The 23,180-nt window shown below is 39.7% G+C and overlaps 1 protein-coding gene across 2 annotated transcripts in view; it reads left to right on the top strand.

Annotated features, from left to right (window-relative positions):
* Positions 1 to 23,180, top strand: part of CCDC141 (coiled-coil domain containing 141) — a 202,735-nt gene that overhangs the window by 91,372 nt on the left and 88,183 nt on the right. For both annotated transcript variants that reach the window (XM_070070578.2, XM_070070581.2), the window contains exon 7: positions 14,795 to 14,989. In XM_070070578.2, coding sequence (XP_069926679.1) covers positions 14,795 to 14,989 — 195 coding nt within the window. The remainder of the gene's footprint in view (positions 1 to 14,794; positions 14,990 to 23,180) is intronic.

Genomic DNA, 23,180 nt, shown 5'->3' on the forward strand with positions numbered 1-23,180 from the left:
ACACTTTGGGGTTTTTTTTGGATAGGAGTATGAGGAGAGGAATGGGAATGTTCCTTCCAAAGATTTAAAGGAAATCAGGCAGCAAGCTGGAAATTACTCTGAAACTCATCTAAGTAATCAGGTAACACAGAGAGCAGGTGTTTCTGTTACGTGCACCTACAATGAACCGCAGGGATCCAGTCCACATCGCTAGTTGGTTTAGTCGATACGCTCTTGTAAAACAGACTTTGAAACTCTCTATCATGTTAGTGGAATACATTCAAAACAAGAATTAGATCAACTTTCATAGCCCTTAATAAACATGATCAATAGCCTATTCAGAACATGTTGAAATACTTGAAAAGAAGGATTTTTTAAGTACAGTCTTTAACTATGGGTACTTGTTTTAAATTATAGTTTAAGTAATTTTCCTTTTGCATATGTAACAAAGGAGTAGCAGACATGAATTATTAAAAGCCATTATTCGGTTGAAAATCTTAAATACTGTAATGATGGTATCATAAATCAAGTTGATGCCAGGCAGCTTGTCTTGGAGTGTAGAGTTAGTTGGAGGTATTCAGATAATATGTAAACAGATACTTATCATAGTTTCTCCTTTGAGCAAGCATAGCCATTCCTTCCATAAATTGGAAACAATATTCAGGAAAGATCTGCCTTTAAGAGCCAACCTGCCCTTCTGAGGCTTTGGCCCTTGGTGGAACTAAGCCCCTTTGTAGTTTGTGTCAAGGGGGAAGTGTTTGAGTTATTGGTTCTCAACTCTGACTCCACGCTGGTGTCAATTGGGGAGTGTTGACAAAGTCCTGGAATCTCCATCTTCTTCCCATAGAGTCTACATCATTTTGGGGGAATATCGGTCCTTAATTTTTTTCATTGTCAATCTTTGTGTTTTATTAAAAGGCAATAAAGGTTTATTTTTCCTTCAAAAAAAGCTGAAAGATCTGGCAATATCATAGTCATCTTTCTATGAAGACATAATTCTTGCTCGGTCCAGTAGTATCTCTTTTAGAAAAGGCATGTGTACTCCAGTTTGCCACAGTCCCCACCATTCCTCATTAGCCACATCCACTCCCACTCTTGCTATATTCACACTGTGTGACTGGCCCTATAAGTATTTGTGTCTAAGACTTGATGGACAATGAGATAAATCTAAGCAAAATAGTAGCTTAAACTGGTTTGTATTTTAGAAGATTATCTTGAAAATAGTGTAAATGATGAGAAGGAGTAAATTAAAGACAGGAAAATCACTTAGGAAACATTGTAGTTTGAGTGGTAGTGACTTTAGGTAGGGCAGGCTCTCTTGGTTAATCTGCATCTTCAAAGCTTAAAGGAGACTTACAGCCACGTTACTCATAGTATGATGCTCAGAGAACAGTCAGAAATGCAGACCCTCGGATTCCACCCATCATACCCATTGAGTTAGAATATGTGTTTTAACACATTCCCCAAGAGGATTGGTATGTACGTTAAAAGGGATGCTGACTTGGAACTTTTCCCTCCAGTGTTTCATGTTTGTCCATGCCCCCCTTAGTTTTCCAAGATGACCATGTGACTAGCAAAGTGCTTGATTAGCAGTAATCTACAATGAAAATGGTGTTGGGAAACATCATCTTCAATGTATTGCTATAGCAGCGCTCACATGCCTCAACTTCAAGATTAAAACCATCTCCCATGATTCATCATCTAATCCAATTTTCCAAGTCATTGAAAATATTTTCTAGTTGTTGCTGAGTAACTTCATAAATTGGATTTGTGATCTGGGCTGCAAGTATCTTCAAATAATATTATTTGGAGATCTTTAAAAAATACTGATCTTTATATGCTGCAGAAACTTTGTTCAAAGGTAAATGGCAAATTTAAAGTTACAAAATATAAGTAGAAAATAAGTAAAGAGAAATTCTTGCAAGTTTATTTGAATAACTTAAGGGCATAATTATCAATAAAGCTGGTGGAAGAAAGCAACTCTTTAAAAATGCTTATAGTTTTTATTATAGTGCATTGTCATTTTGGGAAAATCAAAGGAAAATCAAATGCACACATAGTGTGTGGTATACATGGAAATGGGCAGGAAGCATAAAACATGTAAACTGCATATTCCAAAACTACATGTGTTGGTGTACATGTGTGTGTGTGTGTGTATACTCTGTGGGTGAGTGTTTGACTATGAAACTATGTACGTGTTGTTTTGCAATGTAATTTTACCAATTAGCATTATGTCATAAGTACCTCTTCTCTTGCATATTTTTAAAATTTTTGCATAATTGGAAGGGAGAGAGAGTGAGAGCAAGAGCTGGAGACGGAGCTTTCATCTGCTTGCTCACTCCCTAAATGCCTGTAACAGTCAGGGCTGAGACAAACTGAAGTCAGGAGCCAGGAACTCAGTCCAGGTTACCATGTGGGTGGCAGAGACCCAACTACTTCAGCCATCACTTGCTGCCTCCCAGGAAGCTGGAATAGGAAATGGAGCTGGGACTGAAACCCAGGCATTCCAGTGTTGATGGTGGGCATCTCAAGGAGCGTCTTAGTTATTGCATCAAATGCCTACCCTTTAAATGTTGCTTAGTGAGTGCATGTTATCCAGCCACGTGGATATATCATACATTATGGGAAGCAGCAAGACATAGTGCCTCAGGGTGTGGCACTGGAGTGAGCTGTTCACTTCCTGACGGTGGATAGTGTAGCAGCCCTGAGTAAGGGACCTGAAGTTAAATCCCAGCAATTCTGCCTGTGTCTCATGTAATCTTGGGCAACTTTGGTATAAAGCTGGACTTGCGCTCCATTTCCTTTTTGTGGAAAAAGGTAGTAATTGTACTGAGCTTACACGGTTGTGATGATTAAATGTGTTCATATGCAACAGTGCTTAGGCCATTGCCTGGCACCACAGAAACACAACAGAATAAAGGATGTTTTATTTCGTTTCATTTTAAAATTTTTCATTGTGTTTTTCCATGATTTTTTTAAATTAGCTTAAAATTTTCTTAGGTTTTATTTGTTTACTTATTTGAAAGGTGGAGTAACAGGGAGAGTGAGAACTTTCATCTGCTGCTTCACTCCGCAACTGTCTCCAACAGCTTGGTTGGGCCAGGCCAGAGCCAGGAGCCAGGACCTCCAGACAGGTCTCCCACAGCAGCGGCAGGAACCCAAGTACTCTTGGGCCACCAGGAAGCTGGGTCAGACATAGAGGCAGGACCCACTGCCAGGCTCTCTGATACAAGATGTAGGGCCCCAGGTGGTGCTTTAACTCACTGCTGCACAACAAGGCCTATTTTAAATAGCAGGAAAATAAGTATAATAAAAAACTCACCATTGGTGATATTTAGTAAATGTTTCATTTGTGGCCTAAGTGTGCATTTCTTAAAAGCTCAAGTGGAGTGTTGATGTTTCTGGTCTTTTCTTCATCCTTTAAACAGCAAAGGGTGTGAAGGAAAGAATTGCACAACAAAGCAGTGTGTGTAACAGTCAAAATACAGGGTTATTATTACAACATGAAAGATGTAAGTCTAAATAAATCTTTGAGTTTACTAACGTGTGGACAAGATTGTGCAAGCTTGGAACTTTCCTTCTTTACATCAAGTGATAATAGAGTACAATAGGTTTTATTTACTCAAGTAATTTGAAAACCAGAGACAAGCACTTATATTTTTATATTTTTTTTGAAAAATAGGGATATACCTTTAGAAATTACCCTTACATTAAATATTTAGTACAAAAGTAGCTACCCATAGGTCTCTTGGATAGTTCATGAGGTATGGATAAATACACAGAGTTTGTCCAAGTTATCCAAATATTTTTCAAGTGTTCCACAGGCATTTTGGAATGGTTTTATTCTCAGTGCTGCACCCATTAGCTTGTATAAAGAAGCTGACTGTACTGTTATTTGAACTTTATTTTAATTCCAGATTCCTTCACGGAAGGTAGCTAAAAAAAACCCCGTGACATCATTATATAACATTTTGCTTCAATAAATCGTCTCACATCATTCCTGATCATTACAAACAAGATCTATAAAATGAAGCAGGATCTGTTTCTTTTCTAATGTTTCTCTAATTTAAAAAACAAAATGGGGTCTGAATCAGCAACGTCTCAAGGCAGAAATTGAGTTCCCTAAACATCTTAGACACCTGTGCTAGTGTATTTCAATTCCTCTGTCTTCATCTTTGTGAGCAATTTGTTTTACTTGTCTGATTTTTTAATGAACTTCCCAATTAAAAGCAGATGTCACTTTTTACAGAACATAAATTAGAAACAATTTTATTACCAACAGGCAAAATATATAGATACAGTTCTGAATTTGCCAGTGAGCATTGAAAATGCACACAATAATGGGATTTTCACATAGGTAACCTTATTCTAGCTTTAGCATGTCGGTTAATTTAAAGCTTAGTGAACCATATGCTTTCATTTCCAAGGGAAAGTTTAATTTAGAAAAATTTGTAGAAATATTTTTTCACATCTAAGACATTGAGTTAAAACTATTGTACTCTATGATCACTAGGTTCAAAAATACTTACTGTCACTTTGGTTGCAAAATGTTCACCAGCTCATTAAATTCAAATGCTTGGGAAGTTTTTTAAGTTTTGACCTTTACAAAAATTCTTCTTACATCTTTTTTTTTTCAGTTGACAGTTCTTAAAATTCTCACAAGCATGATTTTATAGTTACTGTTATTATAATGCATAGTAACATTGCTATTATAATAATAGTGAAATTGAGTCTACTTTTTTTTGAGGATTTATTTATTTATTTGAAACAATCACAGAGAGAGAGGGAGAGACAGAGATCTTCCATCTGGTGAGTCACTCCCCAGATAGCCACAATGGTCAGGGTTGGGCCAGGCTGAAGCCGGGAACCAGGAGCTTCATCTGGGTCTCGCACTTGAGTGGCAGGGGCCACACACCTGGGCCATCTGCTGCTGCTTTCCCAGGCCATCAAACACTTTAGGCAGACACCTGCGAGGCATTGTCTTATGACTCAGCGCAGTGTGACCTAAGTGTCTACACCCTTCTGAGTGACATGCCTGAGCAGCCTTTGGTGACTTACTCAACTCCCCGGTGCAGACTTCCTTCACTTTCCTCACTGCAAAGACCTTCGTTTTCAGTGGCTGACTTCTGTTTGCCTATCCAGTGGCCGCCACATGTGAGCTGCAGACTCACCCCAAACTGCTCTCATCGCAAGCTCCTTTCTTCTGTTCTCTCCTGGCTTCCTTCCTTGAGTCACCCAGCCTGGACCAGCACAAGGGCCTCTGTGCATAAACTCGTCCTCTGTTTCCGTCTCTTCCTAATTTTGAAAGAAGATGAAACAATGAGCGTAATTGTTCTGATTGACTTTATTTAAGATGTAGTTTGAGGGATGGTGCCTGGCTCACTAGGCTAATCCTCCACCTAGCGGCGCCGGCACCCCGGGTTCTAGTCCTGGTCGGGGCGCCGGATTCTGTCCCGGTTGCCCCTCTTCCAGGCCAGCTCTCTGCTGTGGCCAGGGAGTGCAGTGGAGGATGGCCCAAGTGCTTGGGCCCTGCACCCCATGGGACACCAGGATAGGTACCTGGCTCCTGCCTTCGGATCAATGCAGTGCGCCGGCCACAGCACACCGGCTGCGGTGGCCATTGGAGGGTGAACTAACGGCAAAGGAAGACCTTTCTCTCTGTCTCTCTCTGTCACTGTCCACTCTGCCTGTCAAAAAAAAAAAAAAAAAAAGATATAGTTTGCCTATTATCAGTTGGCCTTATACATTCCTTTATTTGCCATCTGTTAATTCCCTGTTTCAGTCGCCATCACAACTGGTCCAAAATCTTCATGCTCTCTCTAAATCCTCAACCATAACGGAGCCAGGTTTTCCCTACTCTCAAAGTCATTTTTTCATACAAAGTTAAATCACACCCTCTTCTCTGTGCCAACCTTGTGTCTCTTTACCTCTCTCTGCCCCTTTCATTCTGTTTTCCTGGTTTCTGGTTTGGGCCTTCATTTATTGTCCTAGATTGCGGCAACCCCTTCCCACCTCCTTGTCACCCGGTTTCTCTCTTCCTCCTGATACCTCACTTCTTAGGCTTCTTCTCTCTCCACCTGCCTCCACTCTTTCAGGCAGGTAACTCCACCTGTTTGGTTTTGGTCTAATGTCAAATTTAGGGAACTGCTATTAATCCCTCAAACCAAGTTAGCTCCATTTGCCTTAGGATCCAGAATCTGTGTCCCTGTCCCCTTGCCAATACCCAGCACCCGTGCCCGGTGCTCTCCCTTGAGCTGAGTCTTTGCGTCAGTTGCCCCTCGTCTTCTCCCCAGCCCCACCCCTGTACTCACTAGCTGAGACTCTTCCCACGATTTAAGAGACCGTGAAGGACTTTTCAGATTTTTCCAGATCACAACTGATTTCATTTTCCACTGAAGACCTGTTTAGTATTCCGCTTGCGCTCACAATGATCCCTTTTGTATTAGATGTGCTTTAGAGGTGCTGCAGAGTGTTTCTAAGAGTGTTCCATGGTCAGTGTAGCAGTTACAAGATGCCCATCCCAGTCTCCTTAGCTGCTGGTTCGCAGAGCCCTGTACGTACACATAATGGTAAGCAGAAAGCCAGAGCCTGCAAAATGTGAGATAACTTGAAGAAACTCTAGCTTTGGCTGGGTTTTGTTACAAGACAAGTGATTTCTTGCATACTCTAGAGGTCAGGCCAAATACTCTAACAGAGTCTGTAATTATTATAAACGTGGCTGTAAAATGTGTATAAGGAAAGTTTAAAAATAACTCTTAGTAGAAAAGTTGGGGAAAGAAAAATTTGATCAGATTTATATCTTCCTACTTGTTATTTGTTATTTTACTCCTGTTCTTTGTTCAATCAGTTGCACCTTTGCCTGGGACATGGTGTGAAAAAAGCATATAGTACTTTAGTAGCATAGTCCAGTTTGTTCCTTCTGGATTAAGCCTAGTGATATCCAACATTATACCAGGGCTGCTTTACACAGCATGAGGGACTGGAGCATTCATTGGCCAAGGGGAGTAAAGGCAAAGATTTCATTTGCCTTTGTGTCTTCCACAGCCTAACTTGATACTTACTGAGTGAATGAAGAAATTGGTTAAACTGAAGTTAGATTTTTAGATTTAGAAATCATTTATACAATAATTTTTGTAATTTTACAAAGTTAAAATTGGTTGGCAGTTTTAAGGTTAAAACTATGATTATATAGCCTCTCATTCATTGCTATGATAATACATAAAATATTCTAGGTCAATTGTTACCTGTTAAGTATTTTAGGAAATTCTGGATTAATGGTTCTAAAATTTGATTGATTATAAGTATTATATTCTTATCACTAATTTCAAATAAAAGTCTTCAGATTTTTAAAAATATGTATTGTCTACTCTGCCAATAAAAATTATGATTTGACTATGGACTGAACCTGGAAATATGTGATATAAACTTTCCTGGCAGCTGCTAATAGCAATATTTAAGAGCCATTATTCTAGTTTATAGGTGATGTTCATTAAGGGTAAAACACAAACAGGCCTTTGATTCTATTAATTTAATCTGTTTCATTTAGGGAACTCTCCATAATATGTGAACACACAGTCTAATCATTCCCACTGTAGTTGAATTATGTATCTTGAGATACTGAAGATCTCTGTGATGGATTCTCTAGAAAATGAGAAAATTCCTTAAGAACATTAATATAAACTGAGACCAGCTGGTCAACTCATGGTACAATCTGACTGTAGGCAAACTGTACTAGATGAAAATATTTTGGCCAGATAGAGTTGTATTAATATTGATTAAAAATGGAAGCTCCAAACTGCCCTGGCCAATACTTGATCAACTCAAAGAACATAGTTATGAGGGACAAGAAAAGGACCTAAGAAGACACTGAAATAAAAATAAAATAATGAAACAACAAATAAAACAGTACTTGGAAAACACAAGTCTTGGGAAAATGTTGCTCTGCAAATGTCCCATATTACTACATTTTCATCTCAAAACTGAAAGAAAATAATCAATGCATTTTTCTCCAATCGCTGTTTTGAAGATTTGCTTACGGACATAGTAGATTGTGATTTTATTTGATTTTAAATCTTTGTTTTGCCACATACCCACTTGCTTCAGTAATAGCAATGAGGCACCTGGGCTCTGTGCTGCTGAACTGTGGGCTTCAGGTGGTGACCAGGCAGCAGAGAGAATAAGGGAAACCAGACTTCTAAGCTGCAATTATTATTATTATTATTATTATTATTTTGCTTGCAACTTTTAACATATTTGAATGGATCAAGAGAAAAAAGTAATTCACAGAAATTCATTTGGTGATGGTTGTCATTTTTATTATAGACTCTCAGTCCCAACCCAGTAGGGTTGATTTAATTTATGGATAATAAAGCCATTAACCCACATTATGGGAGAGCCTGAAATCTGGGGATTTGAGGCCTGTCCGGCTCATCCTTGCTGAGTCATTAGAGAAGCAGAGGTAGGAACGAGGTGGTGGTGATTCCGAACTGCACTGCAGGGAAAGTGAGGCTCAAAGAGCCGCTTAGCACGTTTGGAATAAAACGTGTAGTTCTAGCTCTTACCCACAAGCTTTTCCTCATTCACTAGCTGTGATTCTCTACCTCATGCCTTGGGGGTGAAACAGCACGCTCCTTTCATCTCCATCTGAGACACGAAATCACAGTTCTTCCTGTCTGCGATCTGTGCTTTTGCTGGACTGCGTCACAGTGAGGGCAAGGTTCGAATCGCCTGGCGGCAATGAACTGTGCAAGCAGTGGACGGTGGGCCCTGGTGCCTCTCTCCTGGATGACCCTCGCATTTGTATAGGTCAGCATGGGAGGGACCATGAGCAGATGAAGCTGTGGTCCAGTTTGCAGTTCAATGTGACGTTGCCAGGATTTCAGCTTTTCAAGGCCTCAATGCAACCCTTCAAATGCATAAACATTTATTTTTTTAAAAAGAATTCCCACTCTAAGATGACTTTCAAGTGTTCCCTGATAAAAATTGTTAGGTTTATTTAGTTTGTACCATCTGCTAATGCAATCATGTAACATCCTGTGCTCTTATGTCAGGTTCTTGTGCCGAACCAAATGGGACTGTAGGTGGAGGAATTAAACAAGAAATGGGTTCTAGTTAATGAGCTGGCCTAGGCATTAGCCATGCTTTGGGAACTCTTCACGAATTCAACGCATGCTCCTGCCGGTTCTGATTTTGGTCAGTAATTTCCACAATTGATATTTTGTAGTTATTTACAAATACATTTCCTGTTGCTTCTTGTCTCTCTTCTCCCACTTAAAAATCACATTCTGAAATGAAGCTCATAGGGACAATTTATCAATCACAGGATGTCGGATTGTTAAATCCTCTTCTCTGTAGGGAAGTGTTTGTGAGAGTAAAAGCTTACCAAACATACCATGATGATCAGTTTTCTTTTAAAGTTGGAATAGCTCACATTTTTACCTTTTTAATCTGTGTGCTGGACAACTTTTATGCCAATCCATAACTTCATCTGAGGGCCTAACCTAGGATTGTCAAAAACAAAACAAAACAAAAACCAGGCAGAATTTGTTTTCTCTTTTCTTATCCATCAGCACTAATCCTCTTACAAGCGCCCTTTCAATCAAGGGATCCTGGAGAAGCTCAGTTTCCTCAGCAAATGGAATACTGAAAGGTGGATTTTAAAAGGGTTACTACTGTGAGTGGTAAATGAAAATAGTGGAGTGACTCACGGAGACACCCTGAGCCAGCAACACACATGGCTCTATTGGGTCAGAGATATGCACTCTTCCCTGTCAAATTGAAAAGGCAATGGAAGGCAGGCCCTGGCATTCTGCTGGTGGGGACAAGTCCTGGAAATATTTTATTGCCAAGTGACTGAAACCCTGTTTGAAGCTTAATGCTTCACAAGCAAACAGCAGCAGCTTAGGGAAAATGGACTCAGGTTTTCTGCATTGGGCTCCTCCAGCCTTGACAGGCGTGACAACTCTATTTGTTAACTAGCGTGATGGATTCAGATGACTCTGGAAAGTTTTACCTCATATAAGAAATGGTGCAAATGTCCCCTACAAAAACGGCTGGGGAGATACATCATCAGAATGGTCTAGAAATGCATCCAAAATGATCTGTAGATTGCCCAAAGAAAACAGAAGCAATTTTCTGAGAAGATTGAATAGAAATATTGAATGGACGCAACTTCATCTAATACCCACAGAGTTCATGTGAAAGTGTAATTAAGAAGACTAGGACTGGAGGATAAAAAATAAGGTAAGAGCCACCAAATGGTTCTTTACTAATTTTTTTGAGGCTCACAGCCCATTTTTTAATATTATGATAGGAAGCACAAGGCTAAAGTGAGTTTTCAAAGACTTGGCTGCACGCCCATAGTCTCTCTGTAATGCTGTTTGCAAAGATTTATACTAAAGGTAGATTTATGAGCATTGTTAGAGAACAAGCATTTCTCTACTCATTCATAGAGAAGAACTGTATTACTTTGGTCCAGCTGCTAACCCTGAGTTGGGGCTGCAAATTTTCAATTATATCTACAATAGCATTGTAATTATTTTGAAATTGTGAGGCTTATGATTTCAAATCAGAAAATCCAACAGTCCCTTAATACTGTTATCATCTCCAAGGTCTTACTGGGGCCTACAGAAGTTGGATTTAGGCAATTCTATACTAATAAGGTTAATCTTCCCATGATGGGAAAAATAGAAAACATTGCTATTTCCAAGGAGCTTGGCCTGGGGTACTAGTAGAGAGAGGTGGTTGTAGAGTTGGCATTTTGACACTCATTCAGGAATGTTGAACCTTGAGTAAGTCTGTAATCCCTCTGAGACCAAGTTACACCATCTGTAACATGAAAAGAACTACTTCCTGCCTCATAAGGTGTGGTGAGGACTGGATGAACTAATTCATGTAAAGCTAACAGGTAGTAAGAAAAATCAACCCTCATCTCTCGGGCAGTTGAGACAACATGCTAGAGCTTAGTGTTTGAGTCTGAACACACAATGGCCATGGCCTATTTCTCTGCCTCCTAACTTCTTCCACGTTTTCCTTACCTAGTTTAGGGTGCACCCACTAGGTTCCCCATATATATAAAGTAGTCTGCCCATGAGGAGCGCATAAGCTTTCGATCAATGCCATATTTTTTCTTCCCTTGACTTCACTGAGGATTAATGCCCACAAGTCTTACTAGAGAGAAGAAAGAGCTATACACGGAGAGGTAATGGACTGACTGAATAGCTGACGGTACAGGGAAGAAAGAAACAAGGAGAGAAAAATACTGGTGATGGCAGCTGGACCAGCAGGTGATTGTGCTACCTTTGGCCTCAAAATGGTGCCTCCGTCCCCTGAGACGATTAGCAACAAATGCTTTCTTGGTTGAGAAAGTTTGTTCAAATGTTTCACTCCAGGTTTCTGTCTAGGAGAGTTTCAGCATACCGTTACATATTAAATAGGCTGACAAATACTTAGAATAAAGAATCATGTTTTACTTTATCGCTTACTACTAATCAATGCATATTACTGACCAATAACATTTTGGGAAACATCCCACTACCATTTTTTTTTTAATTGGGAATAAAGAATACCCATAAATAAAGAACAAATTCAGGGCTTTAACAAACCGTGATAACTGATGGGAAGATAGAAGGAGGAGGGTTAATATTTAGTGAGTGACTATTATGTATGCCAGAACCTGTGCTAACTACTTTAAAATATTTGCTCATTTCCAGTAGGTTAAATACATGATTCTTAAGTGTTTGTGTCTGTGTGTGTGTGGAAGGGGGGTGGTACTACTGGGTTAAATGCTTTACAAAAGAATACCATGCCCATCTTAGTTTTCCTTTAGTGGGGACATGGTAACTCTTAAAAATGAAACATCCTGAGAACTCATGTAGCCCATGTCCCTGCCTAAGAGCATTGTTTCTGCACGCATTGAGACATTAATACTTATTGGGGCCTACAGAATTGAGAACTCGGAGCGTATCCTCCATTCTCTGCTTTATAAACAGAACTGTGAACCAGATCTGGTATTACCACTTATTAGATATGTAATCTTGAGTAACATACACAACCTACGTAAATACTGGCAAAAATGATATCTAACCTGTGAGCTTTTGATGATTAGCGTTATAAGGAATAGCTTTATAAGAGATACTCCAAAAATGCCAGCCCTTTACTTTCTTTAGTCTTATGTCCATTCTGACATATTTTTCTCTTATACAAGTACTATAACAAGTATTTTGGACTCCATAAAAATCTGCTAATTACTTAAAATGCTACCATTCTGTGGATGTTTATAGACTGGAATGTAATATATTTGATAATGTACATATATATGAAAGTTATATAAAATAGCAGTTTGTGTTTTGTTAAAGGAAAGAATTACTTTTTAGTCTTCATGCATCCCAAGACCTCTATCTAGTATAACGTCAGGCACAGAGGACTCAGTATGTGTTGTGTAATGAGTGAATGGAAAAATACTGGTGAATTGCTGTAAAATTATACTTGTTTTATAAAATGTGATACAAGAAAAGTAAATTAATACTAAGACATTTTGCATTGGGGGAACAAACCAGGATGAACTTTGAAACGTGGTAGTACCCCTCTTGATGCTAATATGTTTGGCTGACATCAACTCTGATTTTCTTCACTGCTTGCTTTTTCAAAAAAAATTCTTATGTGATAGAAAGTAAAAAGCTGCCTCTTTTTCTGAAAAGTTTGTGTGTCATTCAGAGTGCAGCGGGGAGAGGTCAGAGGGAGCAAGTTCTGCACATCCACAGCTGATAATTTTTTTATATAGAAGCTTTTATTTAACAAATATAAATTTCATAAGTACAACTTTTGGATTATAGTGGTTCTTCCCCCTATACCTGCCCTCCCACCCCCAAACTGTCCCACCTCCTACTCCCTTTCCCATCTCATTCTTCATTAAGATTCATTTTTAATTATCTTTATATACAGAAGATCAACTCCATACTGAGTAAAGATTTCAACAGTTTGCACCCACACAAACACACAAAGTATGAAGTACTGTTTGAAGACTATTTTTACCATTAATTCTCATAGTACAACACATTAAGGACAGAGATCCTACATGGGGAGCAAGTGCACAGTGACTCCTGTTGTTGATTTAACAATTAACACTCTTATTTATGACGTCAGTAATCACCCGAGGCTCTTGTCATGAGCTGCCAAGGCTATGGAAGCCTCTTAAGGCCACGATCTCCCTCCTCCTCCCCCTCCCTCTCCGAAATACAGCTGATAATTTTGTGATGAATTACAGATCTTCAGTTCTCAGTGTGGGCAGACTCAAAGCAACCACCATAGAGAGGTGACTTCCTTAACATACATTTGACAGTGAGACTTGTTTGTGGGTGAGATTTTTTGTTTATACTTAGACAAATTGGCTGAAATGATTTAGAATTTTAAAATGCTGTTAACTGCATTATTGGATGCGATTTTAGTAAAGTTAGCAGGGCATGTGTTCAGTACAACCGGATGCTCCATCAGTCACTACCCATCTCCCTGGGCCCCTCTCTACTCTCCTCCTCTCCTTTTTAAGGCACTTTATGTTATGTTATGTTATGTTATTATTTTTTTTTACAGGCAGAGTGGACAGTGAGAGAGAGAGAGAGACAGAGAGAAAGGTCTTCCTTTGCTGTTGGTTCACCTTCCAATGGCTGCCGCGGCTGGCACACTGCGCTGATCCGATGGCAGGAGCCAGGTACTTATCCTGGTCTCCCATGGGGTGCAGGGCCCAAGCACTTGGGCCATCCTCCACTGCACCCCCCGGGCCACAGCAGAGAGCTGGCCTGGAAGAGGGGCAACCAGGACAGAATCCGGCGCCCCAACCAGGACTAGAACCCGGTGTGCCAGCACTGCTAGGCAGAGGATTAGCCTATTGAGCTGCGGCGCTGGCTCATGTTATGTTATTTTAAACCTAACAGCAGTATCTAGTGTGAGCATATCTTTTTTTTTTATTTTATTTTTTTATTTGACAGAGAGAGAGACAGAAAGGTCTTCCTTCCGTTGGTTCACTCCCCAAATGGTTCCTACAGCCAGTGTTGCGCGGATCCGAAACCAGGAGCCAGGTGCTTCTCCTGGTCTCCCATGCGGGTGCAGGTGCCCAAGCACTTGGGCCATCCTCCACTGCACTCCCGGGCCACAGCAGAGAGCTGGACTGGAAGAGGGGCAACCGGGACTAGACCCCAGCACCCATATGGGATGCCCGCACTGCAGGTGGAGGATTAACCAAGTGAGCCATGGCGCTGGCCCATAAGGCACTTTTTGTTGACTTTTCTTTTGTTCCCACGCTGTGGTACCTCTAGTTGTACATCAGATCTGTAATGTAGCATTTACTCTACTACAATGCTTACAAATATACTGGCAGACTTCTGATGCATTTAACTGATGTGGCTGCTCTCTGACTCTTAGGAGAGAGCATCAAAGGAGAGCATCTGGGTTAGTTCAGGTTGCTCTACCACAGTGTTATAGATTGGGTGCTATGAGCAATAGAAGTTTGTTTCTCGCTGTTCGGGAGGCTAAGACCTGAGATCGGGGGGCCAGCATGGTCAGGTTATGTAAGGTGAAGACCCTCTTCTGGGCTGACTTCTGCTGGTTCCTCACCTGGTAGAAGTGGTGGTTTCTTTCCAAGGGCACAGCTCCTATTTCTTAGGGGAGCACCATCATGACCCACTTGCTCCTCAAAGGCCCTGTTCTCTAACGCCATTGTATTGGGGGTTAGGTTTCAACATGGGAGTTTTGAGAGGTCACGGACACAGCATCCTCAAGTGAGGGATGTGTAAGGTGAACTAAAGAGAGTGATCTCTTGTAGGAATGGACTTTGGCCGTGGAGAAGCTGGAAAGTGAGGCCCGGGGGATCCTGCTGTCAAAAGACCATGCGGAGAATGAACATCTGCAGCTCTCTAATCGGAAACTGAATCGGCTTCAAGAGGAATTGGGTCAGCTCATGGTGGAGAGGAAAACCTGGTTACAGAAGGCCAATGAATTCTTCAGCAGTGCTAACAAGGTCAGTGTGAGATCAAGTTTATAATTTTAGGCAATCAGCACACACAAAGGGATCTATTACTTGAACAGGCTGGCAACATATTACAGAAGTCAAACTCCATGTAGAATTTCAAAACTGACAGTGACAAAGAAGAATTTTAGAAATATATCCCTATCATGGCCATTATTTAGTTCTCAAATTTAAAGACTCTATGCTAAAGATTACTTAACCTCATGAGAGTTTTATCTTAGAACTGCCATTGCTCTCTGCAGGCACTTGTCCTGCAGAAAAAAAAAAAAGGAATTTTTTTTTTAACCAAAGTCCTTTGTTCTTTTTCAAATCCTTTTTAATTTATCAGTAAAAATACATGAATATATATGAATGTTGGAAGCCTTCTGTGTGCAAATTCTAAGGCTTGAAAGGTGCATTGGGCTGAGGGCTGCATCTTTGTCTTGCCTTTTTAAGTCAAGGGGAAATTTTGCTTTGGACCAACTCTAGGTCTTCATGAGATTGAGAAACACTCTGGTTCTGCTGGTTGACTGATTTATTATTTACTGTAGCAGGTGGCTCTTTTTGGGTGATAACATTCACCTGTTCACTTCACTTGAGTAGGGCTCAGTATGTAAAGCCGATGGTGTTTGAAATTATTTTCTACTTTTCACAACATAAAATACACCTTGAAATGATCTTACTGGGATGGTTTAGCATCTTAACAGGCAATGAATGGAGAAATCCTGAAAGCTAGGAACGTTGTGATCTAAATTCATGACATCAGTGTTCTAAACACAGTGTTCTGGTCAATGTCAAAAAAAAAATGACTTAATTTTGAACTTCTTTACTAATAAGACACTTTTAAAAAAGGATGAATAATTTACAAACTACAGTTGCTAGAATTATCATAAAACTGTTAAATATTATCTGATTATTAGTTGCTTGGGATATCTTTGTTTAAAAAGGAGCAGAGCTGTTACTAGAGTTATTGAACTAAGAAGATGATGTTGAGCGCTAGTTTAGTTTCTCTCTAGCAGTACTATTTTTGAATAAGAGGCTCATAAATTTACATCATATATTCATTCTACAAAATAAGTAGGACATCTGCAAATTGATGAATATTGTTTCTAAGAAAAACAGTTATAGGAGATGTTATAAAATAGTGTTTTCTGGTACACATCATAGTTTATAGCTTTGTAAAATACAGATTTTTTTTCCTCTTTCTCTTGCTTTCTCTCTTCTCATTATTTGGTACTTTGCCAAGGAGTATTTTCTTCTAACATTATTCCTGGGCCCTTAAGGGAGAACCGTGTCTTGAGCAAGTGAGTAGGGTAGAGAGAGAGAGAGAGAGAGAGAGAGAGAGAGAGAGATTGAGCATGCAGAGTGTTACTTTCTCAAACTCATGTAGTTATAATTCAGGTCAGCTCGGGAGAAGAGAACTCGTGTTTCTTAACCTCAAAGACTTCTGATTCTAGATCCCTTGTTTCATCATTAAATGTCATGGCATGCTGACAATCCAAATTATAAGCTCAGCTGGGATTTATCCACCCTATAGCAGTTTCTATGGCCACATGGCACTCAGAAGAGTGTGGAATTCTTGCTTCCTTTTCAAAGCATAAGGAAATCATTTCCAACTCCAAATTAAAAAAAATTTAATGTGAAAGAAAATGGACACTTTTACCTCATTAAAACAGAAATCTGGAGTTTGGAGAGTGGATGCTTAATCATGACTCAAAATGAATTATTCACTATATTATTAAGAAGTAATAAATGATGGAATTATGTAGTGAGTAAATCCATTAAAATGAAAGAACAAAACGTCTCTCATGACTTGCAAATGGTATTTTTCTTTTTGATTTATATTTTAGAAACTACAAATTTAACAAAAATCTTGCCATGTTACCTAAACTTTGGTATAACTTTCAGAAATAACACAAGTTTAAATAAAGGACTGAATTTGAAAAACAAATAATTTCAGATCCTTTAAAATTTTTTCTTGTCTAAAAGTTTATTTACACTGAGGGAAGAGCTAGTTTCAGTTTATGTAATGGATGATTTATCTCTGGAATCATTGAGTCTTCCTGTTGGGAATTCATTTTGTGGTCTTTTGTACTGGGGTTTCCTAGTTGTGAGTATTTCTATTCTTAGATAAAGCCATGCTCTCAAGAACTGTGAGGAGTTGGAGATTTACCCCACTTTCAAGCTGACATGTTATCTGTCACACTTTCATGGGTTCTGACAGAAGATACATGACTTGACAGTTGAGAGACTTTATTACAGCAAACACAATAGCTGAGAATCCTCATGCCATACCAGTTCCCCAGGGTGATGCTGATGGGCCAGCGTGGATATGTGTACCTGCAGCAGGTGGTATCTGGGAGAAGAGCCCCAAACTTGGGGAATCCACTCTTTACCATGCAGTAAGCAAGCTTGCTCTTTGTCATAGAAGGAGACGTTTCTTCAGTCTAAAGGTTGCTATCAGCAGATGTGACACTGACAGATGGCCGAGATAAAGAGGGGTGAAGGTAATGCTTTTTTGGCATACCAGTGAAATGTCTCAGAATACAAGTGACTCATGTAAATCTAGATGTTAGCACTGTGGGACTGGTGGCCGTTGGGAAGGAAGTTAGCACTTGGAAAAAAAAAGATACTTTTCTTGAAACTCATTTTACTCTTGATAAGTATAATTACTTTTCAGCAACCAATCTCTTGTTCTAAATTTGTGGAAGCTAAGTTGATACTCTTTTTCAATTTCTGGTTAAATGTTAGTGGGAAGAAATATATTAGCGTCATGGGTAACATATAAATGGGGGAATAAGGCAGTAAATGCTTAGAAAAGAATGAAATATATCACTTAAACGTTTTTACCTTTTTAATTTTATTAAAATAAAAGGGAATGGGTACCAACACTGATTTACAGAATAAGCTATTGTTACTAAGTTTTCCAAATCATACACACATTTTTATCTAGATGTTACATGACTTTTGACTCAACCATCTAGAGCTCCCCTTTTATTATATTCATTTCTTTCTGTGTCAATTGGATATAGGAATATTAATATTTCCTAGAGGAAAAAAAAAACAAGAATTCTTTTTTTAAATAGTTAACTAAGTAGTGTGGTGAATTTTTAAAAGCAATTATCATTCTTTAGGTATTCACTTAATGTAGTAAATATGCAACGAGCATGTGCAATGTGTCAAATACTGTTCCAAATGCTGGAGACATAGGTGAGAACAAAACATACAAAAAGTTAATAAGCCAATGTATTTCCAACTTGTGAAATTCTATGATTATCACCTGGTCATCCACAGGACAGCAATGCCTTTGGCCCCAGTAGAGCGATTACTTTTTAATTCTGTTAGGGGTTGACAGTTACCCAAGGCTCATGAATCTATTTCCCAGAGGAAGTGTCTGCAGTTATGTGGCTTGAAATGTAGGCATCAAACCTGGAGTGAGCAGCAGGTGGCAATATTGAGACATAGGTGTTAGGAATATTGCTGCTGCTGCTGCTGCTTGTCATAAGCAAGTCACTAGCTTCAAGTGGACATGGAGGCATTTAACTCTAGAACCTGGGATGCTTCCTTTTCTTCTTAGAAGGTGCTTCTGTGTTTGGTGAACCTATTTATTAGTGACAATTCCAAGGGTAAGCAACAAATACAAGGTTGTCTATCCTGGATGATAGTTGACTGGAGAAGAGTTCCTGTAATTGCCTGGTGTTGCTGTGAGTAAAGAGGACAAGCAAGGCATAGGAACAGTTTGCTGATTACAGTCACTCATCTCCATCCTTCACAAGCTTGATTAGCAAACTTACTGTATTGCTAACATATTCACAAAACAGAAGCTCCGGCTAATATTTGTTGATCATTCAAAATTGTTCAGGGAAGGTGACCTGAATTAAACAGAGGTAAGTATATAGTGCATGTTTTTAAGAACTGGACAGTGTGAGCCTGTATTTATACCACAGCTATGATTGAACCCGAAGCTGTAAAACATGGATGCTTGGTCATAAAGTTTCGTATCTCATGCCTTCCATTCTCAAACTCATGACTTCACTGGGGAAAATAAAGCAGAGGAGACTGAAGCCAAATTTATTTTATGAACGTGGTCCAATTTTTGGGTGGTCAGCAGGAAAGCAAAAGTGAGGCAAAAGTTGTAGCTGCCAAAGAAACACCCAAAATGTACTTTGGTACATACAGCTGGTCATAGCTTCTATTGCTTTTGAAATTCCTTTTGAAATTTTTATGTCTTATGAAAAGGTGATGTTGCTTTTCAAGATATTTGCTGTGATGTGAAACAATAATGCCTGTGACAACACCATTGTTTCAGATGAAAGCATAATAATTAAGCATGCATTTTGGTATTTTTTTCATTTGTTTATGTGTGTGTGTGTTAATTCCAAAATTAACATTTTAGGACCAAATATGGGAAACAATGACTTAAAATTGTCTGAAATCTGCTCAAGCAGAGGACCTAAAAATGTCCAAAAAGAAGTTGTTGAAGTGACACTAATGAATTTTAAAAATTAGGGCAACTGTTATTAGACATCAAGGAAAATGTAATTACTTTCAGCTTTCAAATCCTCCAGCAGCCTGAGATTCCTCTAATTGAGAACAGCTTCCCCTTCTCTTTGACACACACAGTGATTTGCTTTGCCTTCTTCCCTTTTTCCTTATTTGCATTCAGCTAATAGATCAGATTCCTCCTGTTGCCATGCTTCAGACTGGTACTCGAAAACTAACACAATGAAGGACGCAATCCATGCCTCCCATATGCTGTCAGTCTAGTTTAGGGAGAAACAGCCAGGAGGCTATGCAGGAGTAAGCCCAGAACATGTGGGAACAGAAAGCAAAGATTCTTGACTAATCCAGGGGAAGTGACAAGAAGGCCTTTTCAAGAGGTGGTGACCACTGAGCTACGTTTAGAAAGATGCAGGAAGAAGGGTTTGGCGGAGGGCTGGGTGGTACAAATTCATGCCATGTTTGGGGAACCTGAGATAATTCGTCTTGCCAAGAGCATAGGATATGAGCTCAGAGTGATGAGACTGAAAGGATAGAAGCAGGTCGGGGTGTCGGGAAGGGTCTTGAACTGCATGCTAAGGAGTTTCTATTTTATGCTGAACCTGTTCTGAAATAGGCAGACATATTTAAGGAGTTGGAAAGGTTGTGATGAGGCAAAACTCATCAAAATAAGCAACCAGTGTTTTAATTTACTCACCTTCCATGCTCCCTGAGAGACCTTTGGTTTTAGGGTCCATGGGTCAGGCTATTCGAACCACAGGACATAGATGATAAGTATGGCTAAACTATTAAAATTATTTAAAAAATGAAGCCTTTCCTTCTTGTCTTTATCATCTTAGATTTCTCATGAGAACCCAAAAATCAGTTCATATTTAATAGCCTTACAACCAAGATATTCTATTTTCTTTTCATCCACTCTTAAGTATTTTTTCCTAAAATTTATGTTTTATCATAAGTGAGTGTGAGCGTGAGAGACAGAGGGAGAGATCTTTGATCTCTAAGTGCCCACAGCTAAAGCTGGGCCGTGTGGAAACCAAGAGATAGAAACTGAATCCAGGTCTCCCGTGGAGGTGGCAGATACCCATGTACTTGGGCCATTAGCACTGCCTCCCAGTGTGCACATCAGCAGAAAGGCGGAGGGGAAGCAGGGTTGGGACTTGAACCCACGCACTCCAAAATGGGCTGTGGTATCTCCAGTGACATCTTAACCATTGAGCCAAGTGCCTGCCCTGTGAATATCTTCTTATAGTAAACTTGTCAATAGTCTTCTAGGTCATGACCATATTAATATTTCTTTTAAAAAACATTTATTTATTTATTTGAAAGAGTTGGAGGGAGAGATAGAGGGAAGGGGGAAAAGAGAGAGAGAGAATATTTCCATCCGCTGGTTCATTCACCAAATAGCAGCAATGGCAATGGCTGGGCCAGGCTGAAGCCAGGAGCTTCATTTGGGTCTCCCATGTGGGTGGCAGGGGCCCAAGAACTTGAGCCATCTTCTGCAGCTTTCCCCAGGCCATTAGCAGGGAGCTGGATCTGAAGTGAAACAGCCAGGACTCGAACCTGCACCCATATGGGATGCCGATGTTGCAGGTGGTGGCTTTATCCACTGTGCCACAACACCGACTCCAGTCAGGAGTGTATTCATTGCTTTCCTTTTCATGTACAATTTTCAGAGCATTACATCTCGATACTTGCCATCATCATTTCCTGCCTTATTACTTCCGTGTAGGTTTACATGCCTTTGCTAAATTAAAATTCCTTGGAGATAAGAAACATGTCCATTTTTACTTCATGATCATCAGAACACCAAGAACACTGTCTTCTAATTGGTGGCTGCTCAGGAATTATTTGAACGATAGAGAACAGTGAAATACTATAAACTGGACTTTCAAGCTAACCACCTTGCATTGTTCATAAGAGATTATATATAGCCACGATAGTGGAGATGTGATCTTTATTTTTTTTAATATTTATATTATTTAATTGAAAGGTAGAGTTACAGAGAGAAGGAGAAGGAGAGGAAGAGACAGAAAGAGGTCTTACATCCACTGGTTCATTTCCCAAATGACTGCAACAGGAGCCCAAAGCTTCTTCCACATCTCCTACGTGGGTAGCAGGGGCCCAAGAACTAGGGCCATCCTCTGCTGCTTTCCCAGGTGCATTAACAGGAAGCTGGATCAGAAGTGAAGCAGCTGGGACTTGAACTGCCCATATGGGATGCTGGGGCTACAGGTGACGGCTTAACCCACTGTGCCACAGTGCTGGCCCCAATGTGATTGTTTTTTAAAGAGGAAAGCTTAATTGGTTTAACACATAGCACCACAGACTTCAAGCTCCATCTCTGCATCATTGTACGAGAAGGCAAGTGGAGTTACAGAAAGGGATTTGTCATCACACAGCTCACCTCGTCTCGGAGGGCAGCACTGATTTCTCGTTTCTCATTATTCCCCTTGTATTTCTCTGTGCTCCTTGGAGATTATGTCTTAATCATCTGTGTGTGCCACCTAGTGTTCAGACAATTTTTGTTTGACAAATGAATAAATGGCCATGTGGCAAATCAATTCATGTTTTGAGATTGAGTTTTTCTCTTTCCTATGATAGATCTAATAATCCTTAAGTACTTCCGGGAGTATCACTGATTAATGAAAGTTCTTATAATTGCTGACAAATTATACTAAAGATCTTCTTAGAGTAAAGTTGGAGTACAGAGTAAATAGGATAGTGGGGTAGTAAGTAAAGATTTAGAAATGTTTGCCAGCATGATACTTTGCTACGATAACAGTGGATTTGGAGCCAGGCTTCCGGAGCGTGAATCTCATGTCTGATACTTGCTAGCTCTGGGACCTTTGACACTTCTGTAACTTCCTGGGGCACTTGGCTTTTAAAGCAATCTGCATAATAGAAATACTAAGTATGATTACCTCGTGGGTCATTGTGATGTCTAGATAAGTTCATGCATGGCTATTGTATAAAACAGCTAAGTACTGACTAAGCGCTAGCTGTTATTTTGTCATTATATGTGCATTTAATACTGCACTAGCCTTTCTAATGTGACATCAATGCTTTTGTTCAGTTTCATACCCCCAGCTTGTAACCAAACACATGGTCTGTAGATTTCAATACCTACTTTTGAAATACTGAAAAAAGTGTTTTACACATTGTGAGTGGACATTTTATATATCAATATTCCCAAGATCATCCTAAGGTTATTTAGGGTCAATTTAGAGAAAAAAAATCAGAAATTATAAACAGAGACTCACTGCCTAAAATTCTACTTACTGGATCTAGTTTCCATTTTCAGGTGAATTGGCCTCAATAGTAAGAGATGGTTAATACATAAACTTTCTCCATTCTTTTTGATGAAATGCTTCCGATACATGCCACTGTCATTGCAAAACTGGAAACTCCTTCTCTTCAAGGCTTTTTCAGCTTTTCAGATTGTGAGTCAAATCCTGTGTCAGGTACTAATGGCTTTAGACAGCTCTTATCAATACCTTTAATCCACCTGTAGCAAGGACAGATGTCTTAGTTCAGTAGCAATGAACTCTGACAGGTAAGTAGTCCAGAGAAGCTGTGGGGCCGGTGAATGTTGGGAACTGAAGCTACATCTCTCTTACGCCCCTGGTCTTCTTGCTTTTGGGAGCTTGGATAGGCTTGGGCAGGACTTGAATCAGCTCGCCACTGGAAGTTATCTCAGCAGATG

The sequence above is a fragment of the Oryctolagus cuniculus genome, chromosome 3 (assembly GCF_051225735.1).
Source record: "Oryctolagus cuniculus isolate XC-2025 breed Fujian yellow rabbit chromosome 3, ASM5122573v1, whole genome shotgun sequence".
Taxonomy (NCBI): Eukaryota; Metazoa; Chordata; class Mammalia; order Lagomorpha; family Leporidae; genus Oryctolagus; species Oryctolagus cuniculus.